The 13,548-nt window shown below is 33.6% G+C and overlaps 1 protein-coding gene across 1 annotated transcript; it reads right to left on the reverse strand.

Moving 5' to 3' along the window:
* Nucleotides 1–3,137: 3,137 nt before the first annotated feature.
* Nucleotides 3,138–12,548, reverse strand: LOC108723326 (putative inhibitor of apoptosis). Its single transcript, XM_018449001.1, has 4 exons — nucleotides 12,210–12,548; nucleotides 11,298–11,582; nucleotides 3,866–4,703; nucleotides 3,138–3,723 (listed from the first exon to the last, which is right to left on the reverse strand). Exons 3-4 carry the CDS (start codon nucleotides 4,673–4,675, stop codon nucleotides 3,367–3,369), a joined length of 1,167 nt encoding a protein of 388 aa, XP_018304503.1. The 5' UTR covers nucleotides 4,676–4,703; nucleotides 11,298–11,582; nucleotides 12,210–12,548; the 3' UTR covers nucleotides 3,138–3,366.
* Between the last annotated feature and the right edge of the window lie 1,000 nt (nucleotides 12,549–13,548).

The raw sequence follows: 13,548 nt of genomic DNA on the forward strand, positions 1-13,548 counted from the left end.
ATGCATTTGTGATACAAAAATAAAATTAATATCTATCATAAAAATAAGTATACAAAAATATATATATGTGTGTGTGTGTGTATAAATGCATGTGTATATTTATATAATTGTGTACTAATAGAACAGAATAACTTTGGACAAAGAGAACGTAATTACGAGAAATTTATGTTAGAAAAACGATTACGACACGAAAATGCAAAATTTTTGGTCTCATTTCTTCTCATTGTTGAACACGCATTATTACAATTCAGCTTCATTAATACAAAAGAGATCGTCCATATCGAAAAAATTGTATTTGATAGAACCCTATTTCCATGGATAATTATTATATGTACGCATGTTTCTATACCAACACCTCATATAAAAATTAATATGAATATATATATATTTTCTATATATATATTATATATATAGAATTTATATATATAGAATATATATAATATTCTATATATTTGTGAAATGAAGCGAAATATGGTACTATAATATTGTTTCATTTTGAAATTATTTCGGATTATTCAGAAAATAAGAATTTTACAATATTTCCTTGTTTCTACAAACATAGAATTAATCTTGAAATATACATACATAAATGTATATCTTTTATATATAATTTTGTTAAGCTCATCTCAGTAAAGCCATTATATTGTTGATATTTAAAAATTATATACTCCCCTCTCTACGGAATACGCCAATTTATTTTAAGTAGACATAATATATACAAAATATCAGGGTTGGCAAGTAACGCGTTACTTGTAACGCCGTTACTTTGTTGAGCATTATCTTGTTATAATAATGATTTGGTAATAATATTGTGAATTTTTTATGATGGTAATGCTAACATTAGAAAAGTTAATCGTTATTTGTAATGGATTGAAAAAGTCATTCGTTAATGAAAAAAATAACTCCGAATTTGTAACGCGTTACTTTTTAGTAATGAGTAACGCTACGCATAGTTACCCGTTACTCGTTATACTTATAACTTTTTCAGTGTAACACACGTAATAGTGCCAAGTACTTTTCAAAGTGACTTTTCTAAACCTTAGTACAACCTTAGCGTTTAGTTAGTTAGCATTACCATCATAAAAAATTGCAACATCGTCATCAAATTGTTTACTATAAAAAGTAACGTTACAACAAAGTAACTGAAAAGTAACGTTTGCCAATCCTGCAAAATATATTCGCAGATAAATTAAATATTAGATATTAAAATGCAATTTCTGTACTAATTTTATATATATAAATATATACACACAAGGTGTCGTAAAAATTGTAACACACTTAAATGAAGATTTCTGAGATCATTTTTAGACAAAAATGTAATATCAAAACAAATATCGAGAATAATAATTTTTCAATATAACAAATATCAATAATTTTAAATTTGCATACGTAATTTTTATATTGATTTCAACAAGAGACAACAATTATCTTTTGCTTTTAGCACTTTGCATTATATCACGCTTGAACATACAAATTTTAATGATTCGCTAACTTTAAATTATAATTCAAAAACTATTATAGCCTCGGCATTTTGCTATTACAATTTTCGTCGGAAGATATTCTCAGAAGTCTACCCTTAAGCTGTTACGATCTTTACGGATCACCCTGTATATATACCGAATCGTTTCAGAATTTTGATGTTAATTGATGTAATTAATCGATTCGTGGACATAAACTTAGAATTTTCAACTTTTAGGAACTCGATTCAATTGTGTAATTGTGGATCACTTGTATGTGTGATTGTTTCTTTATGCTTTGATTTAACCTAACTTTTATATAAAATGACCAAACCTGAGGTTTATTCAATGCATAATAATCTTATTTGAAATAACTTATAAATATCCACCAATGTAGTCGTAAAAGCTACATCCTTTATACATTAACGAGTATGCCAAAAGTTTCTTGTTTTTCGTAATCTTATTAAACTTACTAAATTTATTAATTATTATATTACCTATACGAAATAATAATGACACGTACATTTACATTAACAAATTCTTACATTGCATTTCTTTAAGGATACTTTAATTATCAACCATATTGACGATGTTAAGAGCCTACCACACATTGTGTAAGAGCGATAGATCGGGAGCCTTGAACTTGAATATTGTGTTAATTTTGTATCAATGTCGATTAATTTTTATCAACCGTACCCTGGAGTGCTTAGATTCGTTATGATAAAGTTTCATATTTTACACTTATAGACAGTGATGTGTTTAATCATTTGTAGTCCATTAATATGTATAAACGGAATATATCTAACGGATAACAGAAATTAGAAAAAAATTGGCAGATTAAATTCGGAATTCTTCATTAATCTAGAAAGGCTAATAAAGTCAGTTTACAAATATTCAGCACGAAAATATTTATATTTAAGTATATTACTGCGCAACTTGCTATTAAAGAAAATTCAATACGGATCAAAAAAGAAAGGTTTGATGATTATTTTAGAAACAATTCTATATATTGATACAAACATTAACGCTCCAAAAACCATGATTTCTATCCACAGAGTGTCGATAAAGTATGTCCCCATCTCCTACATTTCGAAAACGATTTAAAATTATGAATGACTGCGAAATACGTTTTCCACAAAATTATTTTTAGACTTTGCCTTCTCCTAAGTCAGATGCATTTTATAACGGAGTCTTTTATTTTTCTCTTTGCATACGAACATTTAGCCCTATATACCGTATCAATCATGAACTAAATGTCGAAATATTCATAACCTATATTTGTATATGAATATATATCTTATTTCTCATCATTACATAATACTAATGACTAGACTTCATGCCATGTTGCTATTTGTACTCGTATAATGGTATCGTTTTATCTTTGTCTTCCATCATAATACCTCTTTCAGCAAATGTTGCATTGGGAAACAATATAAACTCGAAAACATTCAAATAGCAACGTTCCGTTGCAGGTACAACCTATTTCTTCTGATTTTAACAACTTCCAGTATTTGCGTTATTCAATAGTTAAAATATGAAAACTTGTGATATGCTACATGTGTATACATCGACTAACAATTTTTGCAATACCAATTACGTAGCTATATGTATTTATATATATATATATATATTTAAATATAGGAACATTTATTACTTGTACAACGATTACAAAAAGTACATTCACTGGTTAATATTACAACAGAATATCCTTTCTATTGAGATCATAATAACCGTGAAAAGTTAATATTTTATTAACAAGAGATTCAACGTTATATAGTTTGTACCTGCTAATCGGTATGCTACATGAGTCATGTCATTTAGTTTTGCTTGAAAGTGTCAGTCTTTATAATGATGATAAGTAGAAAATTTTACCAGAATCCACCGATTATTTATCACAAGGATAAAGACACTATGAGATGTACACTTGTACAGTAAGTTCAACATTCTTACGACATACGCCGCATATTTTCATATTTTTCGCACACTCTGCGCACGCCAATAAATGTCCGCATGGCATAAATACGATCCGTACTTCTCTACTAAAGCAAATTTTACATAATCTTGCATCCTTGTCGCATGGTTTGTCACCCTGTGATTGGACAGATTGTTCCTCGCTTTTAGCTTCACCTGATACAGCACTTGCTTCTGTATTATCATTAGTTATTTCAGAACTGATTGAATTTTGAGAACTTCCACTAGCAATACTCTCACTATCAGCTTTCTCTAATTTTTCATCCAATTTATTAACTGCAGCTGGTATGTTTTCCTACGCGGAAAAATAAAGCAATTTAGAATTAATTATTATTGCATTCAATAATTTAATAATTAAAATATTTATTATAAATATTTTAATTATACAAATTATATAATTCTATCAACAATAAATATATTTTATTAAATGTGCTTACTGTTCCGATATATGTTCTCCCAGTAATGTTGCTCACAAACTCCATTCCTTTAGTCAAAAGCAGATAAGGACAGTATTCAAACCATTTGGCATGCTCCACCCAAGGATCATCATTTGGCTCCCAATCCCTTAATCCTCCACCGCAATGATAGCATAATGTTTGATCGCCACTTCCAGTGTAATAGAAACCAGCAGTTGCTAGTTCTTCTTTAGTTTGTGACATTGCTTTAGGCCATCTATCATACGATGCTAATCTAGCAGCATAACTAGCGTATTCGGGATGCTTCGGTCTTGATGCGAACTCTTTCAACCTAGAATTCACTCTTTCTTCAATTTCTCGCTCTTCATGATCTGGACCGGAAAAAGGCATGTATATTGAACCATAAGGTCCACATACATCCATTCCTTTAGGAACAGGTGCCGGAATTTCACCAGGATCCGTACCGATCGGCACATTGCCGCATGGAATTTTACGAATAAACCTACATTTTCCAGACCATCGCTGATGATCAACCATTGGATTGTCTTCTTCCCGCCATTGACATATTTCTATATTACATTCGAAACATTTCACTTTGTCGCTTTCACCAGTATAAAAAAATCCAGCCGCCGCGAGTTCCTCTGGCTTTGTCCATGAACATGGCCAGTTTTTAAAGCTGGCCAAACGAGCGGATTCAAATCGATAATCTAAAGATATCGATGATCCATTATCAACTTCGTCTTGTTCTTCGATACATATGTGAGACTTTATTGGTGATTTTCGTTGCAAATGATTTGAAGAAAAGATGTATTGTTCAATATATTCGGTCATTTTTGTAATATAATTATAAAGCTGCTTCCTGTGAACCAGTAAAGAAAAAATAAATGTGAATAAATGCTGAAATATTATATAATGAAATTCATTAACAGTTTTATTTCGTACTTGTTATACAATTTGGGACAAAATGGCGATAAAAATAAAATAAAATCTGCGCTTTTACTCGGTACTTATTAATATTAAATTATGTTGGAAAAAAAACCGGCAATGTGTCAATACGAGCATGTTTTATGTCGATTTATTAGCTATTTTCTGATCAAATTTGTTATCACTGCTGGTATATTGCGGACAGTTGGCTTATTAGCAGACATTTATTAATTAATTTCATTAATTATTACGAAAATTGTAAAATGGCAAAGGATTTTTCTATTTGATTTAAACTTCTTACTATCCACAAACGGTATTACACTTATTATTATTAAAAACACCTTGAATGATTTAAAAAGGATTATAGCCTCGACATCACAGGCAATATTTGAAATATTTTTCTTCTCCCTCTCGCTTCTCTTTTTGTGCAAAAATACCAATAAAAATTATAAAAGGCTAAAGGCATCAATTTTACGGCTAAAAGAAAGCACACCAGGTATAAAATACCTTTGAGAGGTACGTGCTTCCTATTTATTATTTAAATATTCACATCCGTTGAACATTCAAGAATATATACCAACGTCTGAAAACACATCGAGATGGGTTTTGTAGTTTAATTAGCGATAATAATATAAAAAATAATTATAATATATAACAATAATGAATAATACAAATAATTAACTATACATGTTTTTTTAAAGTAAACTTGCATGGGAGATTTACATCCCAACATTATATCTCAATTTTCATTGTTCTCTTTGATGATTTCCAATTAAAATAAGATATTGATAATATTCTATATTTCTTTTATATTAAAATAAGCGCAAAATTTCTTCTTTAATTGTAAAATAAGGGCGTATTATTTTTTACATCTCACGCGAATGTTAATAAAATATAATATAATAGCAATAAGATTTTCGAACAAGCAATAATCGTGGCACACTCTAATCGATATTTTAAACAGGAAACATATGTCATAAATGTCTCCGATATACGTGCAAATTCATCCATTAATCATTTTATGATTTTGCATATATATATATATATATTATAGCGAATATAATCTAGCCATAAAATCATTGCTATCAACAAGGAAGTCGACTTATAAATTAGTAACACGTTCAGAAGACATACAGCTGTTAGTTGCAACACCCGGTACATACATCGAATGCAACGTTGCCGCTAACGCGGCCTCTATTTCTGTTCGTCTTATTACATTATACGGGAACGTGACGCGTATCCGTGGAGTGAATTGTAACGGTAGGACTGTCTACAGGCAACGAACGTGCCCCGGTCTTCATTCCATTTCGAGGACCTGCTGCTTTTGGGACCAAGAGAAATATTTTCAAATTTTTTTCTGTTTCTCCTAATTTACCATAAAATCTGATAAATCTCGAGAAACTTCGAAACGAAAGAATACTTTATCGAAAATACTTAGTGATGTTTAGTACATTAGAAAGTTCAAATCGGCGAGTTGAAAATATTTGAGAATTATTTTGTAAATTCTCACGTTAAAAAGTATCGACAATCCAAAGTATTTATTCACACGAAATAAGTACAGCCTGTGCGCAGGTATTGCAACGGACATGTTTTTTATCAGGGAGAGCCTGCTGGATCTTAAGCTTGGTGGTGTAGCAACATTCCAGTCTGGATCTGTGAGTCTGTAGCCAGTGAGGAAGAGAGTCGGGAGAGAGTCTGAAGGACAAATGATGAATCAGGATTGATCGAAATCTGGAAAATTTGAAAGGTTGGACAGTACACTGAAAAAAATGCATGTAATTTTACATGGAAATTACATGTTTATGACTGGAAAATTACTTAAATTACATAAATATGATTGGAAATTTACTGGAAATTGTAAATTTTTCATATTTAGATAATTTTTCGGTCATAGATATGTAATTTCCAGACATGTAAAATTACATGCATTTTTTTCAGTGTGGTCAACTTCTAAGACTACCGCGGCGATTACTGACTCATTGTAGAGCCGGACTTGTGGAATTTGCTACAGTATCGTACTCGAGAGGGAGGGAAGGGGAGAAGGGGGAGAGAGAGAGAGAGAGCTGGCGCTGTTAACTACACAGGATGTCTAGCGACAAGGTAGATCGTTAAAAAGGTAATGCATCGGTCACGTCGTGAAAACGAATTTTACATATCTTAATGCGGCTTAATCTTCGTTCGACATCTATATTGTATACAATATAGATACTGTATACAATACGGATGCTGTCTCGCCAGTGTCGCTCTAGGGAACGTTTTTCTCTCCGGATTTGTCGCAGCCGAGGCGCGCCTTGCGTCTCAACTTTCTACAGAAAAAATGGCCTTGCAACGTACACACTACTATGCGTTGGAGATTGAGGATTGCGAATTAAAGATTAGAATTCGACCAGATAATTTTAATTTTAATTCGTTTTGTTCCGATTGGTCGAATTTTAATCTTTAATTTTTATAAATCTTACAAGAACATGTCTCACGAGTCTTATTCTGCTCAGAATTGATCCGTTACTGTGGCGATATATAGGGTGTCGTTACAAAATTCTCGACAGTCATAATTTAGAATGAAATTATCTATTGGCTACGAATCGATTAGATGTCTTCGCGGATTCCTTTCTTTATTCTTGGTTCCAAACTAACTAATCTCTTTGAATTAGACACGATAATAATAATTATTTGTTATTCAGTTTTTAATCTTGAGATTCTATTTGCGAGTTCTATTTTTTTTCCACAAAAATTTCCTCTCATTTTGTTCGAATCATCATTTCTTGCTAAAGACTTTGCTGAAGTCAGTCATTATGAATCAATCGACGAATAAATCTGAGAATAAACGCGCAAAGTCCATGTCTTTTGCAATATTTCGTGTTATCGCAAAATTACACGTTAATGCCAATGTCACGTACATGCTATATCGGAAAGACATTTATCGTTTAGACTTCAGAGAATTACAATGATATCAGCGCAAAATTCCTTTAGACGCTTGCGTCTTCTTTATTATATTTCCAGCTGCGAGAGAAGTGGCAACGCTGCTTATACGCTGTGGGTTTAGTACGTTAGTCGTACAATTGAAAGGTCTACCACGTCGGTCGAGCTCTGTTGGTTTAATCTTTCAAACTCTGTGTATATTGTAACGTACATCAAATTTGAAATTATTTGTTGAAATTGTTTAATTCTATCGACATCATCTGAGCTCTAATGTACTTATATAATAATATATGTTGGAAAAATAGTCAAAATTTTGAAAAAAAATTAATTGTTCTGTATGAATTACTTATTAAAGTGCGCATGAATTGAATTAAAAAAATTTTAATATGGTTCAAATAAAATCAGGTCTGAATTTAGATCCTTATTTTGATGATCCAACAAAATTTTTTTCAGATCTAAATTCCCGTATCTAAATTCTTTAGCAAAATCGTTTTTTTTTTCGTGTAATATAAAAATATCTGAGACTGAAGAAAAACGAGAACTATGAAGGAAAACGAGACAAACGAGAAAATTTATTTTTAATTTTTATGTCGAAATGAATTCGAAGAAATCATATCGAAGAAATCGTATCTCAATTTAGTTAATGTTTGTTAATTGCGATTAGCTAAGAAAGATCAATGGAATCAGGTGTGAACTTCCCGTACATTTCGAAGATAACATATGGAAGTGAATCTAGACGGTATTAAATATCATATCTCTTATTAAAGATTTCCCGTAATGATAAACGACTTCTCAAATAGATAGAATTCGATAACTCACATTATCTTATCCTCTCGGATACAGAATGAGATAGTACTTTGATTCAGAAACACATTATCCGTGTAAGGCAATAGAGGTTCTTCTTAGAAACCACTACAAAGCCGCAGTATACTATTATTTATAAGCTACTTCTTCTGAACATTCCAAGATTTCCGAACAGAGATCAAAGTACTGTCGCCTAAATCGACCCGATTTAGGCTGTGTTTCAAATTTACTGCCAGCGCCGAAAATGCTACAGTTTACGTTATGTGCACTATAGATTTTCAGTGCAAACAATCAATTTTGGAATATAGCCTTAGGCCCGGTTGCACCAATGTTATTTTAACTTTAAGCGAAACTTAAAACTCTATCTGTCTCGTTTTAAAGCCGAAAAAGAGACAGAGAGTTTTAAGTGTTTTAAGTTTTAAAATGGACCTTAGTGATGGACTTCTTATCCAGATCAAACTGGCCGTCAAAGAAAACATACTATTCCTTATCTCCTTGAATGTTAATGACGGAAAAATCCGTCAAAATAAAACTGGCCAAAAGTGCTTCATGGCGGAAAAATCCGCATATTTCATAACGCCAATAAATCACTTTTGCAGTGCAGCAATTGAACTGATAATGCCATTGACTGATGTCATTGATGTTATTGATATCATTGATGCCATTGATGTCATTGATAGCATTTTTGGCACACAAGCCCTTTTTCTTGCCTGACACTCAAGGGATTAAGACAGAGTTACAAGACTCAAATCACAATAGGCAAAAGGTCAATATCCTCAAACATCGAGAGAGAACCAAAAGATAGATTCTTTTGAAAATGCTCCGAAACCTTTTTTGTTGACAGGAGCAGGTATAGAAAAGAGAAAGAAAAATATGCGGGGCATAAAACTTTCCTTCACTTGCCATTTTTCACGAACTTTTGAACTAAATTTTGATAAATTGTTCAAATGAATCGATAATTATTCTATATACTTAAATTTGTTGTTTTATCCTTTTCTCTTTAATACCTAATTACAGTGTCCCACACAACTGATGGCGGATAAAAAGTGATTTTATATGAAAAATAAGTCGAAAATGTAGAAATGTAAAATTTTGTGTAATACATATTTTTTTTAAACCATCTTGTTTTATTGTGTATCCTCAAATATTCTTTTGATATATGTAATATTTAAATGCACACATCTGACGACTATTATTTTATGTGGAAAACAAAGCTTTATATAAGTTTTATTCAACATTTTCGATTTATTTTTTTGTAAAGTCATTTTTTGTAAAATCCCTTTCGCGCTTCTAGGATATCCTGCATTGTCTATTTCATTTGAGGTACGCTAACAATAGATCTGTTCGCGTTGCTTGCACTTTTGGCATTCGGCATTTTCGCTTTTTCTCTTATCAAAGCAAAATATATATCTATCTCATTTTAAGTGCAAAAATATTTGGGTATTTCATGCAACGCGAACAGACCTAATGAGTACAATGGTAGACTGCAGAGCAACAAAGAACAGCTTCCGTGTGTCCAAATTTTACGTTTCCTCATCTATTTGAATTTCACGTCTGATTTAAATTCTTTGTTCGCCAGACGGGGTTTCAACATTTTGCTTTGCAACATATCTTATAGCGTTTTCTTTTGGCTGCATTATCGCCCACTAGTGCAACACTCAGACAGAGTACCGTGTACCATGGCTGGTGGTAAACGAACTCATTCGGCGGTAATTTTACATGGAAATTACATGTTCATGATTGGAAAATTGCCTGGAAAAATATGATTGGAAATTTATGATTATTAGAATAGTGTATAACAGCTTTAATGTGCACTGAGTTCTGCCAATAAAAAACGTTATTATATTCCGTTAGAACTAAAAATATAGACCAAACAGATACAAGAGCTCACTGAGCGCTCAGTGATCGGTCGTGGTACATTCGAATGCACCTATTGGTTCTTACCTTTAAAAAATCTAAAGACAAGAACCAATCACATTAAAGAATCACTAAGCGATTAATTTTTTCCGCTAAACGCGGTCATTCTTTCTTCTTTTAAAATTCATTTAACGCCTAATCGTTTTATTGTGCCGTATTTGAATAATTATAGATACATGAACATGTTTAATTAAACTTTAAACATTGAAAAGCACCTAATAAAGAAAGAAACGTTTATTATTACACAAGATTGTTTTTAAAGTTAGACAAGCGCCTAGTTTCAGATTATTTTTTGTACTAATTTTAGGGCGTTTTCCAACAAGGAACATAATGAATCATTAACATCCTTATTGTTTGCCAACGTTCACTATGTTACATTATCTCTTTGTTGGAAAACGTCTTTAGTCGTGATTCTAATTAAATCTTGTATTAATCAAATTAATTTTTCTTTTTTGATTACGAATTATTCGTCTCCCGTTACATGGTGGTTTGCTTCCCGCAGACCCGCCCAGCGTTAGATAATAAACGACGCCGCGCAGCACTGCGTCAAAAGGTGGTAGGTACCGATAAAGGAGGGGGGATAGAGAAGGGGAGAGAGGAGCGATAAATGGGAGAGGATATAGTAAACAAACAAGGCAATCGAATTTTCAAACATTTATCAGTTGTCACGGTCAACTGTCCTTATCGAATTCGCGCTTTTAATATTTCAGCTTTTGTCAGCCATCCCGGATGTATGTTACTAATTCTACTTTCTCGCGACTCGCATGAGCGTCAGGTAGATGTACAGATGGTAAAAGAAACACAAGGAAGAGAAAGTAGCAATTCTCTTGTTTTTTTTACAAGTTATTAAAGAACGTGATATAGTACGATACACAATGAAAAAACGTACCTAAAAATCGATTTGAGCGACCAGATTGAACTGATGAATGCTACGCTTAGCTTGGTCTTTCTCACGGAACTTCCAATTAAATCTTTCAGCTCGATCCGTTCCGACCCGCTCTCTTCATCGATTTTGCAATACCGTCTTGTTTCGCGAGTTGTGTCGTTTCGCGACGTATTCTATCGCACGGTGCGCGTCCGCTGTCTTGACGGAGCCAGGCACAGAAGCAGTCACAGAACTCACATCGACCGCACGTTACGGAGTTGGAAGGTGAGACGACGCGATGCGACAACCCTGCAATGAAGACTCGTTGAAAAGTACCGAACGCTCACGCTTTAGATGGCGTTGGCGCTACTATTCCACTGCTATTGTTGAAGAGCACTGCAATAAGGCCGGAATCAGACTACGCATTGAAGATCGAGATTGAAGATTGAAAATTAAAATTTGACCAGTGAGGACAAAGGAATTTTAGCTCTTATTGTTTTGATTGGTCAAATTTCAATCTTTCAATCTTCAATCTCAATATTCAATGCGTAGTCTGATTCCGGCTTAAGAGATAGGCATAGGTGTGCTAATTTTTGATTGGCTGGATATGGATTGGATTGGCAAAAGCCAATCAAAAATCGTGCTGGTAATGACGATAGTACAACCCGAATTTTGATATTAGCTTCTGGGACGTTTTTTCATTATCCAACTAGAAGCTATCACAACTAAGGCTATCTTCGTCTTCAGGGACGTCATAAGACGAAGAGCCTTAGTCGTGGTTGCTTCTGGTATAACGAAAAAACGTCACTGCTTTCCTACTTTTTCTGCTTTTCCGTCCTAGTTGCGAACGCGTTCTATGACTTATCGTCTTGTGAACGTCATTTTCTATCCAACTAGAAATTATGCCAGTCTCTTATTATAGTGTCTCTATCTTACCGTTAACCGTAGTCACTGTAATTGCCGCTTGGCGGATCCCGCGGATCACGCTTGGCGGATCATTGTCCTGGGATTCTTGGGTTGCTCGTGTTGTGTCCGTTTATCAGAGTCGCACCGCCTGTACAGCTCTAATAAAAATAATAATGAATAGTCCCAAATCGTCCACACAATCGCTCTAAAGAAACTTCCTCTGCCGAGAAACTCCTCGTTTCTCTCTGCATGCAATATCGTCACATTATACTATAGCGCGGCAATGGCAGATCCGTAGTAAGTTAGTAACACTTCTTCTTAATTAATGGCTCCTGCCTCCCAAAAGTCTCCGGAAGCAATGCGGCCAGATCACGTCATGGAAGTTAGTAACACGAGTGCTGATCGTATATCGTATCCCCGCTAGCTCGTATCCCCGCTCTCTTTCTCTCTTTCTCGGTGGGATGTGACGTCATTGGCGTCTAACGAGCTATTCAAAGCACTTATTGGCTACGCTTACACTGTACGACTGATAACGACGTGACCTATATCGTGACCCAAAGTAGGTCTAGTCACCAACCGTTTACACCGAAAGGGACTTAAAAATTGATTGGGTTATATTTAGTCCACGCTGGTTCGAATTAGAGCCATCTATCGTATTTTATATAAATTATTTCCATATACAGCATTGTACTCGCGAGCACTCGCGAGTGCATTAGTTGAGGAGGTTAAGGCTGCGGTCCACTGACGTTACAAACGCTTCGAAGCATTCTTCGATTAGTCAATTTGTAAAATTCTTTGTTCTGATTGGTCGCTCAAACGCTTCGAAGCGTTTGTAGCGTCAAGTGGACCGCAGCCTAAATAACAGTTGTGTTGTCAATGACATTCGAAATGTCACATTTCAAAAAATATTATATTTTTTCAAAAATTTATTTTATCAAAAAAAGAAGAAATATTCTTTCTTTGAAAATTATGCGTAAAACTTGGATTCGACAATTGCTGAAAATCGCTGCATGAACTTTTTTGCATCTTTTTTTTTTAATATTTATGTTCTTTGCACAAATCAATATTAATTAGTCTTTTCACATTTGTCTAGAAGTAAATAACAAACCGGTTTAACCTAACTAATTCAGCAAAACAGCAGTGTCCTAGCGAGCAAATGAAAAAGTTTTTTAGATCGGGTCAGTCGCGCCGAGAAAGCAGACGACCTATTTGAGGTGAGGGATGAGGGCGCTAAAAAATCCAGCCTGACCTGCAACAAGTCGGGTCAGGTATCAGCGTGCGGCCTAAATAATGTAACATAAATGGCTACGTTTACACTCTACATTTAGGCCATGGCCTATACAATAGATGTCCTTGTTTATCCTGTTGG

Source organism: Mycetomoellerius zeteki, unplaced genomic scaffold, assembly GCF_001594055.1.
Source record: "Mycetomoellerius zeteki isolate Tzet28-1 unplaced genomic scaffold, Tzet1.0 scaffold228, whole genome shotgun sequence".
Taxonomy (NCBI): domain Eukaryota; kingdom Metazoa; phylum Arthropoda; class Insecta; order Hymenoptera; family Formicidae; genus Mycetomoellerius; species Mycetomoellerius zeteki.

What these genes read in the sequence shown, in the direction of transcription:
- LOC108723326 (XM_018449001.1), bottom strand. Translation starts at nt 4,675, where the DNA reads ATGACCGAATATATTGAACAATACATCTTTTCTTCAAATCATTTGCAA. An exon ending in GGAGAACATATATCGGAACA is followed by an intron (nt 3,724 to 3,865) that starts GTAAGCACATTT and finishes TTTTCCGCGTAG; the next exon opens with GAAAACATACCAGCTGCAGT.